Source organism: Bos mutus, chromosome 3, assembly GCF_027580195.1.
Source record: "Bos mutus isolate GX-2022 chromosome 3, NWIPB_WYAK_1.1, whole genome shotgun sequence".
NCBI lineage: Eukaryota > Metazoa > Chordata > Mammalia > Artiodactyla > Bovidae > Bos > Bos mutus.
Window position 1 is genome coordinate 116661982 of NC_091619.1, and position 15256 is coordinate 116677237.

General features: G+C 50.2%; 1 protein-coding gene across 1 annotated transcript in view; it reads right to left on the reverse strand.

Annotated features, from left to right (window-relative positions):
• Positions 1 to 886: 886 nt before the first annotated feature.
• The window catches only part of NDUFA10 (NADH:ubiquinone oxidoreductase subunit A10), a 37223-nt gene continuing 22853 nt past the window's right edge, over positions 887 to 15256 (reverse strand). The window contains 1 exon segment of the mRNA XM_005892248.3: positions 887 to 1229. Coding sequence (XP_005892310.2) covers positions 1161 to 1229 — 69 coding nt within the window. The 3' untranslated portion in view covers positions 887 to 1160.

A 15256-nucleotide genomic window follows, 5' to 3' on the forward strand; every position in this document is an offset into this window, starting at 1 on the left:
CTCACTTTTAATGACAAAAGCAGCTTTTTTGAGAAATGCCTCTGGATTCCAACCCAGAAACTGCTGGCAAACTTTTTAATCCTTAAAACCTGACCAGAGCGAGGCCAGCGAGGGCGGGAGGACGGGGAGAGAGGGGAAGGAGGGGGCGGGTGGGCAGGTAGGCAGGCGGCGGGGCTCCTGCAGCAACCCCCGTCCAGGACTGGAGCCACAGGCCACGCGGTGAGGAAGCACCTGAACTGAGCCCGACACTGACGGGATCTCACCTCACTTACGTTTCAGCAGTCACCTGTGGCTTGGAGCTGTGTGCTGAACACGTGGAGCCCTGGGGCAGAAAACCTGACTGAGCGGTTCTGCAGCTTAACAGCTCAACTCCTGAGGAGCACACGGGGACAATTAGCCTGCAGGAAATCTCGCTTCTGTTTTCCAAGTTTCAATGGAGGTGAATAAAGAAGCGTGACTTGCTCTCGCGTGACTCGTTTCTGAAAACTGGACTTTCAGGCGATGAAGGCGTAGGTACACTGATTTGCATTTTGCGGTTTACCCCACCGCCATCCTCTGCGTGAACCTCCCCTGGAAAGAAGGAGTCACGAGGTTGGCTGACCACGGTCCTCGCAGGAGACTTCCAGAGCTCTGCTACAAGTGCCCAGCTCCATATATCGGGGGGAATTTCTCCCTCCTCTGGCTATTTCCTCCGTTCTTTCTCCTTTTCCTCTAACGCGGCAACTACGTTCTAAAACACACAAAATAAGCGCTTCAGGACCACCTTCAGTCCTGAAACAGGTCTTAACCAAACCAAACCACATCCAAGCAAACTGTGAGCTAATGGTGTGCACACACACACATATGTGTCACGTATGTGCGCGTGCAGACGCATCACGGAGAGAGGTGCCACAGAAACAGTTTTATTTCTCGAAGTCTGAAGACACAGGCGCAGACTGGGCCCGACACAGCCGGGCTGTGGGGAAGGAGACGCTCCAGGCGGTGCCTGCTCTCTCACAGCGGACGCTGCTTGCCCAGGGACAAGCGCTGTAGAAGGAAGCTGGGCCCCCTAACTGGGGGGCTTCTGTCTGCACCCCTGCCCCCCAGCGTGAGGCTAGCGGAGTGCAGGAGCTGGGGGCCTGGGCGTGTCTTCATCCCTGCAAGGCGGCCTCCGGGAGGCGTCACTTCAGCCAGATCCACTTGTCCCCCACGTCCTCGTTGTACCCGGCGCGGTACTTGCGGCCTGGCAGCTGTGGAACGGAGAGTGTGGTTACCAGCAGTTTACAGCAGACACACGTCCCCCGCTCACCGATAGCCTCCCTGCTCCGTCCCTCGTGCCCCAGGACAGGGGGGCCTGCCCCTGGGGCTTCCTGCTGCAAGGGTGAGGGGCTCCTTGGGAATAAAACACGACAGGACCCCGCCCCTGGGAGCTTCCACCCTGGTGGGGCGCTATAAACACAAATACTATCAACACCAACCCAAGCGCTGCCTTGCTGTCACGAGGGGGCCGTGGAGCCACGGGCAGAAACAGTTCTGGCCCAGGGGAGCCGCAGCCACGCGGGAAGGGTGGCGGCAGGGGACGTGTCAGCCCTTCCCCCAACCCTCCCATCTCCTGCCTGCGCCTCCCGCAGGGACCGCACGGCCGGTCGGGGCGGGGGCCCGAGGACACAGGGTGGGAAGCGGGAGCGGCCACGAAGCAGGAGCTGCAGGCACGTCTCCCCTCCCCACTCTCGTCCACGAGGCGCTCCCAGCCAACTGCCGCACAAACACGGCGCTGTAGCAGGAACAGTCTAAGACGTTGGCACGCCTTCAAGTTTATCACGTCAGAAAGTAACGTTTCATCTGAATGACGGACTGCAGCCTCACGTCCAGAGAACAGAGTTCGGATCTCAGGGACGCCCTGAGAGGCTCTCCAGCCTCCATAACAGCAGCAGACCCCGCCAGGCCAGCCGCCAGCACTGCAGGACGGTCCAGGAAGGCTCTGCCGTCTTCTTTGTGAATCGGATATTAAACCACAGAGCAGAGAATAAACACGAGCAGAGTCTGGAGCCGCAGAGCCTGCCAGCCTCTAGTAACTGCGCCACAGTATGCCCTCTGGCCCTCTCTGGGCAGCCCTGATTGGCCGTGGGCACCGAGTGGGGTCCCCAGATCCCAGCAGCCCTCTCAGTGGAGAGAAGTCGGCAGAGAACCCCAGGAGGTTTCCGTCTGCAGTGTTTCATAGTGAGACCCAAAACTAGCTTCTTCCTTTTTCTCACTCCATATCCCCTTTCCACCAACCTGCGCCTCCACCACCAATTCAGTTCCTCACTTGCACACCCCCTCCGTGGAGCCGTGAAGGCAGAGGTCACAGGGCCGCCCGGCACGTCCCTCAGGAGGTGCCTGACAAGCCAGCAGGAGCACAGCCCCTGGCCTGGCTGGAGCTCAGCGCTCTGGCCGGCGTGGGCCCGCCCTGATCGGGGGAGCCGGCAGGGACGGTGGGTGTGAGCTCTGAGTGGGGCCCAGCGGGAGCGGGAACAAACTGATGCGCCGAGTCTGACCACGGGGCATCTGAGGCCCTGGAGAGCCCTGACGCCAGGGGAGGCCCCAGCTCCACCTGCTCCAGCCTGGACAGCAAGAGTGCCGGAAGGGGCTCGAGAGGTCCGAGGCCACAGAGGCTGCTCCGGGTGCTTAGAGATGCCGGCACAGGCTGAGTTAGCCAGCTGCTCAGACACCAGCCAACTGAGAAAACAAACACATATCCACTCATTCTCCTGGAGGAAACAGATTCTTCCACCTCTGGCGCACTGTGTCCTAGCGGCTTTGAGAGACATGAACGCCAGTCCTATGTTCTCTAAGCTTGGAAAATACACAGAACACATGAGCCAGTCGGGAAGTGGGACAGCAGCAGGTGGAAAGCGCTGGAGGGCCTGAGTGCCCCCTGCCCAACGGGACATGGGAGAAGGGGATGCAGTGCAGGACAGGCAGAGCACCCACTGCGAATACACCCACGCTAGAGGCTCATCCTCACACCGCAGGGTCGCAGTGCCATACAGGTAAACGTCTTAACTCCACTCAACTCACATGAGCTGAAAAGGAAGCTCCTAACTCAATACCTGTTCAAACACCTGAGAATAGGACGTTCCTAAAAATCCTAAAACAGAAGTGACAACTGAACACGAGTGAAGTGTGGGCGCCCCGGCCGGCCAGGCTGTGGGCGAAAGGCTGCCCTTCTCTTCAGAGCCGCAGGCCCCCAGGAAACCCGCACCTCTGCACAAACCGGTGCACCTGGCAGGATGTCTACCTTTGACGCTGACTCTCCTCTCCGAGGGACACACATTATTTCCTACACACAGCAATGCAAATAATGGGACAGGCAGACTAACGCTGAACTGCAACAGCAGCTTTCCGCGGGGACCAAGGCGCGGTGCGGGGAGAGAGGCAGGTCTTAGAGCCTCTTCCAGCCACAGCTAACGAAGGGCAGACTGAAAGCGTCAGACATCTACTCAAGTCAAACAGCCTCTAACCAAGAATGGGCATTTCAGCACAAAAAACAGATGCCGAATTAGTCCTAACTAAGGTCTGAATGTCGAGAGGAAGTACGAAACAGCCACGTCTGTACCTGTCTTCTTCAGCAGATTTAGATAAACTGATCCTAAGGCTTTTCTGTGTATTGCAAGTTTGTCCTTAGTAAAGTGAACTTTGTAAAGGCAAGAACATACAACATTAACATATTAAAGTTATTGAACAACTCTATTTTTAAAACTGGTAAAGGAGAACTTGACACTGAAAATGAAGATAGCGAGCTGAGGTGCTAAGGAAATGCAAACAGCAGGAGAGAAAGCTGAAGACCCTGCTATCCTAGCCACTGTCTTGGACACGATCTGACTCATGGAGGGAACACAGTATCTTAATAGCATCTGGCCTCCTTAAATTGGAAAGGGACAGAATCGGTAAAGTGGAAACCAATTCCCGGTTTGTCTACCCCAAGGAAGGGCTGTGAAGAAATAAAAAGCGACCTGATGCAGCATTTGAAAATGGCTTAAAAAAATTAGTAGGCACTCATGCACACATTCAGTATTTATATGAATTTGTTTACAGGGTCACTTCCAACTTCAGAGCTGGGGGCAGTGTGTGCATGGAAAACGTGCTGATAAATGGCTCTCACGTCCCTCTGAGACTCCAGGCAGTCCCTGGAGACTGCATGGAGGCGAAGGCCAGCGGGAGCCCGGCCAGGGCCGCCACAGGTCTGCAAACAAGCACCCAGGCCACAGGTCAGCGAAACCAAACCAAACCATTCATTCTTAGCACATGAAACTCCGAGACCCTTTCTCTCCTAAAAAGCTCACCACTAGTCAAGGCCCCTGTATCACGGCAGGTGAAGTGGCAGAGCCCACACAAGGACTGACAAGCGAGGCACCAGCTCAGTCTCGGGAGGTCGTCCTGCCAGAGCCTTGGGGGGCCTCCCTGGGCCGCACTCTCACTGACAGAGCCCTCCTCTCCTGCACGCTGCCTACCCCTCTCCCCGCCGCACGGAGGCTTCCATTCCTGGAATGAGCTGAGCCTGCCTCTACCTCCCAGGACCACTGCCCCCCGCCCCAAGTGCGGCAGGGACACCAACACCCAGGCGGGCAGGCACCCAAGACCCCACCCGAGTCCCTCAGCACTCAGAGGCCCTGCTACGCACTCCCCTACGCACTCCCCGCTAACTCTTATCCCTCCACGGCCCCAGCGCCAAGAACAGCAAACAGCGCTGGAAACAAGAAACACGTGACAGACGCCAGGGGCGTGCCTCGCGGAGCAGGGGCTGGGGGAGCGTGGCCCCCACCATTCAGCGCCCTCGAGATGCCGCAGCTCTCTGGAGCATCACAGCGCAAGGCTTCCCTCACGCGCCCTGAACTGGGGCTCAACGGTTCTCTGTCCACTGAGCAAAGGGAGACCCAGCTCCCTGCTCGGACCCTCTGTGGAGGGGACATGGAAGACCCAGCTCCAAATCAGCTTTCAGATCACAAACAAAAACAGAGAAGCCTTCCGCTTCCAGCAAAACAACAGCCCAGTACCCTGAAAAACCTCCAGAAACGCATTTAGCTGCACTGCTGAGCAATGTGAGATTTCACCTGGGGCTGAAACGGAGAGGGAGCGGGAAAGCAGCGTTGAGTGGCAGGCTCCACCCCCGGGGCTTCGGGCAAGTGGTCGTGGTGATGCACCTCCGGGCAGCTCAGAAGTGGCTGGGGGGCAGGGAGAGGGGAAGGGAGGGAGGCGGGTGGAGAATGCACAAGGAGGTCTCGACGGGGACCTTAAGAATTCACTGCCTCAGCCGGTCCTCACACAAGTGTGGGCTCCTGATCCTTACCATCGGGGCCTGGGATCCCACAAGCAGCAAAGGAAGCTTCAACCCTAGCACTTCCTGAATCCCTGGGCCTGGAGCCAGCACAGTCCATCTAGGAGCAGGGCCGTCAGCATCAGCGGACAACACAGGATGCCCCGTGAATGAAATACCCTGGCAGGAGTACACCCAGCTACGAACCAAGGTAACTGATTTCCAGACAGTCTGGGTTCACCTGAATTCAAAACTTCCTGAACCATCCTGTCCTGAGGAGGGCCAGGGGTAAACACCCACAAAGCATGAACTCAGGGTCCAAGGTCTCCAAAGGCAGCAGGAAGTAAGCCACCACGGGTAGGAATCAGAGAAAACGGTAAAAGATGGAGTCAGGCTCCAGCCCCTACACCACACACGGAATACAGCGACTGCGTTCACGATGTTTAGAGTAAGAAACTGAAGATGGAAGCAAGGAGGAAGACCCTACCAACGAATCAGAAGGTGTCAGCTGAACAAAAAAGAAATGTCTTTTTCCAAGAATTGGAAGCACTACCCAGGCATCTCCAACCACAGCGTCAACAAGCTCAGCCTCCCCCGCAGGACCTAAGTCCCGCCTCTCCACTACCATCACAATGGGTGTGTCTTGAGAACACCACCCCCTCCTAGTTCCCAGGCCCCCACAGGCGCAGGGCCAGAGCTCCTCAGGCTTCTGAGGAGACCATGATGCAGGTTTCGGCTTATTACCTTTACTATGTTAATCAGGATGATACAGCTGACCCTTGAACACCGCGGCGGAACCACAGACCGCGGAAATGGAGGGGGCCACCTGTAAGATCTTGCCCCACACTGTAAAGGGCCGACTGGACAAACCGCTCATATTCAGACGGCTAGACACTCATTTTTAAATGCTGCTTTCCTGGACAGGGAAACCAGGTAACTCACTTCAGCAGGCTATCGCCATAGAAAGCACCCTGCCGACTCTCGCTTATTCCAGGAAGTAAACGGCCGCAAACCACCCTCTGCTCTAGTACTGAATCAATCCGGCTGGGAAAGAAGCAATCCCTTAAAATGTCCCCACGCCGCTCGCTCACCCCTGCACGGAGCCACCCCTGTCTCGGGGTCTCAGAGGACAGCGGCCTCGCTGGCTACTAGCTCGGCCATTTCTAGAACTATGCTCATAGCCGGGCCAGGGAACCTTCAGGGAGAGAAAAATCTTTCTGGATACAGACCACTGGAGGAGAAATTCACAGACGGGTTTTATCTGTTCGTCTTTAATTCCCCGCAACGCCCTTTCCACAGTGAAATTTGGCAATAACTCTTGCTCACGTCTTTAAGGTCCAAACAAAATTCTGTGAATGAAGAGATACACTCACTATTATTTACATTCTAATTTCAACTTACCATTTTTTAAAAATTCAGACTTAAATTGAAGAAAGTAAGGCAAACCACTAGACCATTCAGGTATGACCTAAATCAAACGCCTTACGATTATACAGTGGAAGTGACAAACAAATCCAAGGGATTAGATCTGATAGAAAGAGTGCCTGAAGAACTATGGACGGAGGTCTGTAACACTGTACAAGATGTGGTGATCAAAACCATCCCCAAGAGGGAGAAATGCAAAAAGGCAAATTGGGTTGTCTGAGGAGGCCTTACAAATAGCTGAGAAAAGAAGAGATGTGAAAGGCAAAAGGGAAAAGAAAAGATATACCCATTTGAATGCAGAGTTCAAACAATAGCAAGGAGAGATAAGAAAGCCTTCCTTAGTGATCAATGCAAAGAAACAGAAGAAAACAATAGAATGGGAAAGACTAGAGATCTCTTCAAGAAAATTAGAGATACAAAGGGAACATTTCATGCAAAGATGGGCAAAATAAAGGACAGAAATGGCATGGACCTAACAGAAGCAGAAAGTCTTAAGAAGAGGTGGCAAGAATACACAGAACTATACAAAAAAGATCTTCATGACCTGGATAACCATGATGGTGTGATCACTGACCTAGAGCCAGACATCCTGGAATGTGAAGTCAAGTGGGCCTTAGATCACTATGAACAAAGCTAGTGGAGGTGATAGAATTCCAGTTGAGCTATTCCAAATCCTGAAAGATGATGCTGTGAAAGTGCTGCACTCAATATGCCAGCAAATTTGGAAAACTCAGCAGTGGCCACAGGACTGGAAAAGGTCAGTTTTCATTCCAATCCCAAAGAAAGGCAATGCCAAAGAATGCTCAAACTACCGCACAATTGCACTCATCTCACACGCTAGTAAAGTAATGCTTAAAATTCTCCAAGCCAGGCTTCAGGAATATGTGAACGGTGAACTTCCTGATGTTCAAGCTGGTTTTAGAAAAGGCAGAGGAACCAGAGATCAAATTGCCAACATCTGCTGGATCATGGAAAAAGCAAGAGAGTTCCAGAAAAGCATCTATTTCTGCTTTATTGACTATGCCAAAGCCTTTGACTGTGTGGATCACAATAAACTGTGGAAAATTCTGAAAGACATGGAATACCAGACCACCTGATCTGCCTCTTGAGAAATTTGTATGCAGGTCAAGAAGCAACAGTTAGAACTAGACATGAAACAACAGACTGGTTCCAAATAGGAAAAGGAGTACATCAAGGCTGTATATTGTCACCCTGTTTACTTAACTTATATGCAGAGTACATCATGAGAAACGCTGGACTGGAAGAAGCACAAGCTGGAATCAAGACTGCTGGGAGAAATATAAATAACCTCAGATATGCAGATGACACCACCCTTATGGCAGAAAGTGAAGAGGAACTAAAAAGCCTCTTGATGAAAGTGAAAGTGGAGAGTGAAAAAGTTGGCTTAAAGCTCAACATTCAGAAAATGAAGATCATGGCATCTGGTTCCATCACTTCATGGGAAATAGATGGGGAAACAGTGGAAACAGTGTCAGACTTTATTTTTCTGGACTCCAAAATCACTGCAGATGGTGACTGCAGCCACGAAATTAAAAGATGGTTACTCCTTGGAAGGAAAGTTATGACCAATCTAGATAGCATATTCAAAAGCAGAGACATTACTTTGCCAACAAAGGTTCGTCTAGTCAAGGCTATGGTTTTTCCTGTGGTCATGTATGGATGTGAGAATTGGAGTGTGAAGAAGGCTGAGCGCCGAAGAATTGATGCTTTTGAACTGTGTTGTTGGAGAAGACTCTTGAGAGTCCCTTGGACTGCAAGGAGATACAACCAGTCCATTCTGAAGGAGATCAGGCCTGGGATTTCTTTGGAAGGAATGATACTAAAGCTGAAACTCCAGTACTTTGGCCACCTCATGCGAAGAGTTGACTCATTGGAAAAGACTCTGATGCTGGGAGGGACTGGGGGCAAGAGGAGAAGAGGACGACAGAGGATGAGATGGCTGAATGGCATCACTGACTCGATGGATGTGAGTCTGGGTAAACTCTGGGAGTTGGTGATGGACAGGGAGGCCTGGCGTGCTGCGTTTCATGGGGTCGCAAAGAGTCGGACACGACTGAGCAAGTGATCTGATCTGACTGGATCACAGAAAAGCAAGACAATTCTGGAAAAATATCTGCTTCAATGACTATGCTAAAGCCTTCGACTGTGTGGATCACAACAAACTGTGGAAAATTCTTAGAGAGATGGGAACAGCAGACCACCTGACCTGCCTCCTGAGAAATCTGTATGCAGGTCAGGAAACAGAACTGGACATGGAACGATGGACTGGTTCCAAATTGGGAAAGGAGTCACCTTGCTCCTGTGCAGAGCACATTATGCTAAATGTCAGACTGGATAAAGTGCAAGCTGGAATCAAGATTGCTGGGAGAAATATCAAGAACCTCAGATACGCAGATGACACCACCCTTATGGCTGAAAGCAAAGAGGAACTAAAGAGCCTCTTGATGAAAGTGAAAAAGGGGAGTGAAAAAGCGGGCTTAAAACTCAATATTCAAAAAAACTAAGATCATGGCATCTGGTCCCATCACTTCATGGCAAATAGATGGGAAACAATGGAAACAGTGACAGAGTTTATTTCCTGGGCTCCAAAATCACTGCAGATGGTGACTGCAGCCATGAAATTAAAAGACGCCTGCTCCTTGGAAGAAAACCTATGACAAACCTAGACAGCATATTAAAAAGCAGAGACATCACTTTAATGACAAAGGTCCAGCTAAGTCAAAGCTATGGTTTTTCCAGTGGTCATGTATGGATATGAGAGTTGGACCATAAAGAAGGCTGAGCACCGAAGAACTGATGCTTTTGAGTTGTGTTGGAGAAGACTCTTGAGAGTCCCCTGGACTGCAAGAAGATCCAACCAGTCAATCATAAAGGAAATCAGTCCTGAATATTCATTCATTGGAAGGACTGATGCTGAAGCTCCAATACTTTGGCCACCTGATGTGAAGAGCTGACTCATTAGAAAAGACCCTGATGCAGGGAAAGATTGAGGGCAGGAGGAGAAGGGGACAGACAGAGGATGAGATGGTTGACTGGCATCACTAACACGATGGACATGAGTTTGAGCAAGCTCAGGGAGACAGTGAAGGACAAGGAAGCCTGGCATGCTGCAGTCCACAGGGTCGCAAGGAGTTGGCCACAACTGAACAGCAACAACAAGAACCCTCTGTGTGCGCACGCTCGGTCGTGTCCGGCTCTTTGCCACCCCGTGGACTGTAACCCTCCAGACTGCTCTGTCCATGGGGTTTCCCAGGCAAGAACACTGGAGTGCGCTGACCTTTCCTACTCCAGGAGATCTTCCTGACTCAGGAGCAGCCCACATCTCTCATGTCTCCCACACTGGCGGGCGGAGTCTTCACCACTGTGCCACCTGGGAAGCCCTCTCTAATATCATCCTAATTTTTCATAAGTGTAAAATTATTCTTAAAAAATGAAGTTATTTTTTAAAAACTTAAGAATTTTATGAACTAGACTTCCCCAATCATTTAAATATTGACTAAAAATCCCAACATTTCTAACCACTATAATCCTAAGTCCAATATAGCAGCCTCCCTTTAATGGTCACAGATTAAAAATAAGAGAAAACACAACAGTGTGATGAGCTGCCACACAGGCTCACTGAGTTGCTCGGCGAAATGACGAATATGTCCAGCTTCTGGTGGACGAGCACAGGCCCAGTCCACCCCGAGCCACTGTGAAAAATGGACAACATTTGTAAAACAATGTGTGCCAAGACATCAAACGCAGGGAAGTTCCAAGGCCCCAGAAGAGGATGGCAAAGGCGGGGCTGACTGCATCCAGGGGCCCCGCCTGCACTTACTGGCAGGAGTCAGAAGCCCAGTGGGCCCCCAGCAGGGGTCAAGCGCCGCCCCCCGCAGAGAAGCAGTCCAGCACAAGGGCTCCATCAGGAAGCACACACGGGAGACACGCCAGGCCTCTCAAACCCCAGAGCAGCGCCCGCCGGCGGGGCCTCTGACGGACACGGGGGCCTGCCAACTGACATGCTGCCGGACAACAGACAGCACAGCGCCGCAGCCTCACACCATCTTAACTGTTCCTCCAAAATAACGACTGGCATTTAAAAAAATACCAGTATACCAAAACATAAGATTAGATGTCCCCAAACGAAAAGACCAGAGGGAGAATGAGTTTAAACAGATCTAACAGAGGTCCAAATATTACAGTTACCAGATAACTTTTTGACTGATACGCAAGAGAAATTAGATAACAAAATAATTTCGACAGATGACTTGAAATTATTTAGAAAAAAAAGAATGAAATTCTAAAATCAAAAACAAGTACGATGAAAGTTAAAATCTCAAATATAGAAAATACAGGCCTAAGAGCAGATCCAGAAGAGCTGAAGAGAGTCAGTGATTAGGACAGAGTGAAGGGCACATCTGGGCTGAAGGTCACAGAGCAAACAGCAAAAAGACAGGAAGGAGCACACAGAACATGGCAGAAAGGGCCCAGCGTGTGGCGCCAAGGAGAGGAGAGAAACGGGGGCAAGCCAGACTGCTCCAAACCCGGCAACATGCATCAGCCAAAGAATGCCGTGAACTCTAAGCAGAGCAGACACAAAGGTACAGACGCACACCCCCCGAGACAGCACAGATGCTCAGAACCAAGTCAGAAACACTGCCCCCAAACACAGCAAGACCCTGCCAGAGGTATACGGAAAAGCCTTTCAAAAGAGGTCAGCAGCTCCAGGGGTCGGAGCAGGCACTGAGGGGCGGCACCAGGCTCCACGAGGGCTGTGCAATGGGGCAGAGGCAGCAGGGGAGGGAGCGTGGTGATGCCCGAGGGCGCGGCCGGGAAGGAAACGCTGAACCGAGGGGGCCAGGTGTCTGGCTGCCTGAGCAGGATGGGGACGGGGACAATGAGGAGGAGCCTGGAATTAAAGGTGAGCACTCGTGGCTGTCAGTACACTCAGACAAGTGAATACAGACACACGGGTATAAAATAGCAATCTCGGGAATCCAGTGATACCAATGTATAAATGAATAAGCAGAGAGGGGAGAGACCATCTCTTCACAGCAGAACAGTAACTAATGATGTAGAAGGAATGATGGAATCTGGATAATTACGCTTTGATAGCTGTCACATTAACCATTAATTCAGCCAAGAAAATGCTCAGATGCCAACTACCAGGTCAGAGTCTGATGAGGAAACGGACATTTATATGGTTTCAAGGAACTTCCACTGTAAATATTTATTAATTACAAAGAGTAAAACAGTTAACTTTACAGTGAGAACAGCACCTCAGTCAGGTGACCAGAGTTAACAGAACCCGTGACAGGACAAACAGGAATCACATGCTGCCTGACAGAGCAAAGGCATCTAAAGCAAGGTAATGGATTGCATTTAGTTTTCTTGTCTCTTTAGAATCTATGAATATGATCAGTTCTTCAGACTTTCCTTGATATTCAAGACGTTGGCACTTTGAAGATCACAGGATGGTTATTTTTTAATATCCCTCAATTTGGTTTGGTTTGGATGTTTTCCCATGATCAGACTTAGGTTTTGTGTGGTTTTTGTAGGGATGTTAGGGAACTTACTGCATCTTATCAGGCAGCACGTGAACCTTCCTGGGACAGCTGATGAGCTCTGAACAAGGTCTGTGGATCAGAGGCAGTAATGCATGAATGTTAATTTCCTAACCTTGACAGCTGTATTGTGGTTATGTGGGAGAATGTCCTTGTTTGTAAGAATTACACATTAAAGCCATGGTTCTCAAACCTTAGTGTGTACCAGAACTGGCTGGAGGACTCCCTAAAACAGGCTCCAGGCCCCATCACCAGGGACTGCTCCAGGGCTGGGGCCTGAGAACTGGCATTCCTCATGGGCGCCCAGGTGCCCTGACACGCGACCACACTCTGAGAATCCGTGTGTCAGGACGGCTGAAGATCACGGGCGTGATGCTCATCACTGACAGAGGTTCGGAAGTTAGTTTTCTGTTCCTGTTACTTTTGTAAATTTGAAAAATTCCAAGATGAAAATCAGAACAGCTTAAAGAACATCTTAACCAATAAGGGTGAGACTCTGCTGTCAGCAAAACTTCCTCAGACAGAAGGACCACGACCTACAGGAAGGTGTGCAGACCAGGGAGGCTTCAGCAGCAGGGCAGCCAGGGCTCAGTGTGTGTGAACTGACCGCGTGAACAATAACCACAGTGTCCCGAAGGTCTACACAGACAGTGACAGCAACAGCACACAGGACCGGGTAAAGGGAAGCAGAAGTGCTCCAGGGGTGGACGCTGTGGGACTAGAGGATCACCAATGCCCGTGAGAAGTCAGCGAGTCAAGGGTGAGCGCTGATGACCAGGCCGCCACGAAGAAACTGTGGGAGAAGCCGTAACTAGTGAGCGAGCAGAAGAGGAGACGGAATAAAATGTTACAAACAACAGCACTCTAATCCACAAGCAGGCAAGACAAAAAATATACAAAGAAGAGGTAGGAAAATATAAAATATACAGTTAACATAAACTATTTAAACACAAATGTATCAGCAATTGCACTAAATGTGAACACATAAATATCCCCCATAGTTAGACTGGGCAAAAACTAAAGACAAAGTTCTCAGGTTAGAAGGTGTCCACCGGAAATACAAAGATACGGAAAGAATGAAATTGAAAGACGTGGAAAAAGCACCACCATGCAAATATTAACCAAAGGAGGGCTGTGGACGCCACCGAAGTGAGCAGTGAAGTGCCCCGAAGTAAGAACCGGCACCAGTGATGCAAGGAGAGTTTAATCACACAGAGAGAGACTGATGCTGAAGCTCCAAAACTCTGGCCGCCTGATGTGAAGAGCCAACTCACTGGATAAGACCCTGATGCTGGGAAAGGTTGAGGGCAGGAGAAGAAGGGGGAGATAGAAGATGAGAGGTTGCATGGCATCACTGACTCAATGGACGTGAGTCTGAGCAAGCTCCGGCAGACAGTGGAGGGCAGAGAAGCCTGGTGTGCTGCAGTCCATGGCGTCGCAAAGAGTCGGACATGATTTAGCTATTGAACAACAAAAGGGTGACTCTATTAGGAAAGTGCAGCAATTCTAAATGTGTGTAAGTCTAATAATGCAACCTCAAGATATACACAAAGCAAAACCTGCCAGAACTAAAGGAGGAACAGACCCACAGACAGCGGCAGCCTCCCCAGACCTCTCACGGCAAACTGACAGAGGAAGCAAAAAGAGTCAGTGAGGAGAGAGACCATCTGAGTAACGTGACTAACAGACTTCCTTTCAAGGGCGCTGCAAGAGCCCAGCACACGACGGGCGGAATGGCCTTCTCCTCCAGAACCATGAATCGCCGCCAAGGTGATCAATGCTGAGCCGAAAAGTCAGTCTCAGCCGCCTTCCAAGGACTGAAGTCACAAGGCTATTTGTGACTAGAGAGGAGTTAAGCCAGAAACCAGCAACAAAAAGACCATTAGAAACACTCCGCGTGTTTCTAAATTATCTAATATAATTCAAATTAGCACAATAGCCAAAAAAGAAATCAGACTAAAATTAGAAAATATTTTGAATTGAATGATAATGAAAACAGAACATCAAGAACTATGAGATCTAGTTAATTAAGCCAAATTTAGAGGGCAATGTGACCAGCTTTACATGCATATATTCAAAAGCACGACAGGCAGAAAATCAATGATCCACCCACTCATACTAAGAAGTTAGAAAAACAGCAAATGAAAGGGGAAAAATAAGGAGTAGTCATCAGTGATGGAACGTACAACAGTACAAGCAAGAAGCTGGTTCCCTGAATAACGAGCTGCTTTCAAGAGTCTGAAACAGAAGGAGGGAAAACACCAGGACTGGTAACAGGATGGAGAAGCGGACAGGGTCACCATCAATGTGATCGAATGAAAAACGCTAAAAAGGACATTTTGAACAACTTCACGCCAAGAAATTAGAAAATATGAAACAGAGGCAAATTCTTCAACAAACACAGCTTTGAAAACCCAAGAAGAATCCTGAATATTCCGCATGAAAGAAAGTTATGATGAAAAGCATTTCCGTGCAGCTCCCCCCAGTCAAGCCTTTTCAACACTGTAGCAAGGAGTCATGACGACCGTGAGCAAATCCTTCCAGAGAGCTGAAATGAGGACCCCCTCTCAACTTAGTGCTCGATGTCAGCATGATCTTGCTGACAAATCTGACTAGGATACTATAAGAAGCTCACAGTAGGACTTCTCCGGGAAACCAAGGTTGGCCTTGCACTAGAAAATCAACCAGTGTAATTTTATGACCACAGTAACAGAAAGAAGAGAAAATCACCCATGACAAAAAGTGTGATAACGCTCAACATCCATACTCAACAGCAGCCCCCTGGAAACTCCTACTAAAACGGAACTTCCCTGACCGGGGAAAGAGGTTCTACGACTGACCTGGCTACTCGGCGCTTTGGTGGATCACTGAGAACTCTCTCCGTGAGATCAGAGGCAAGAGAAGGGTGAGCACTGTCACCACGTCTATCCAGCCAGGAACCAGAGGCACCCCACACAGTAACGTTAAGAAAAAGCCTGAAGATTAGAAA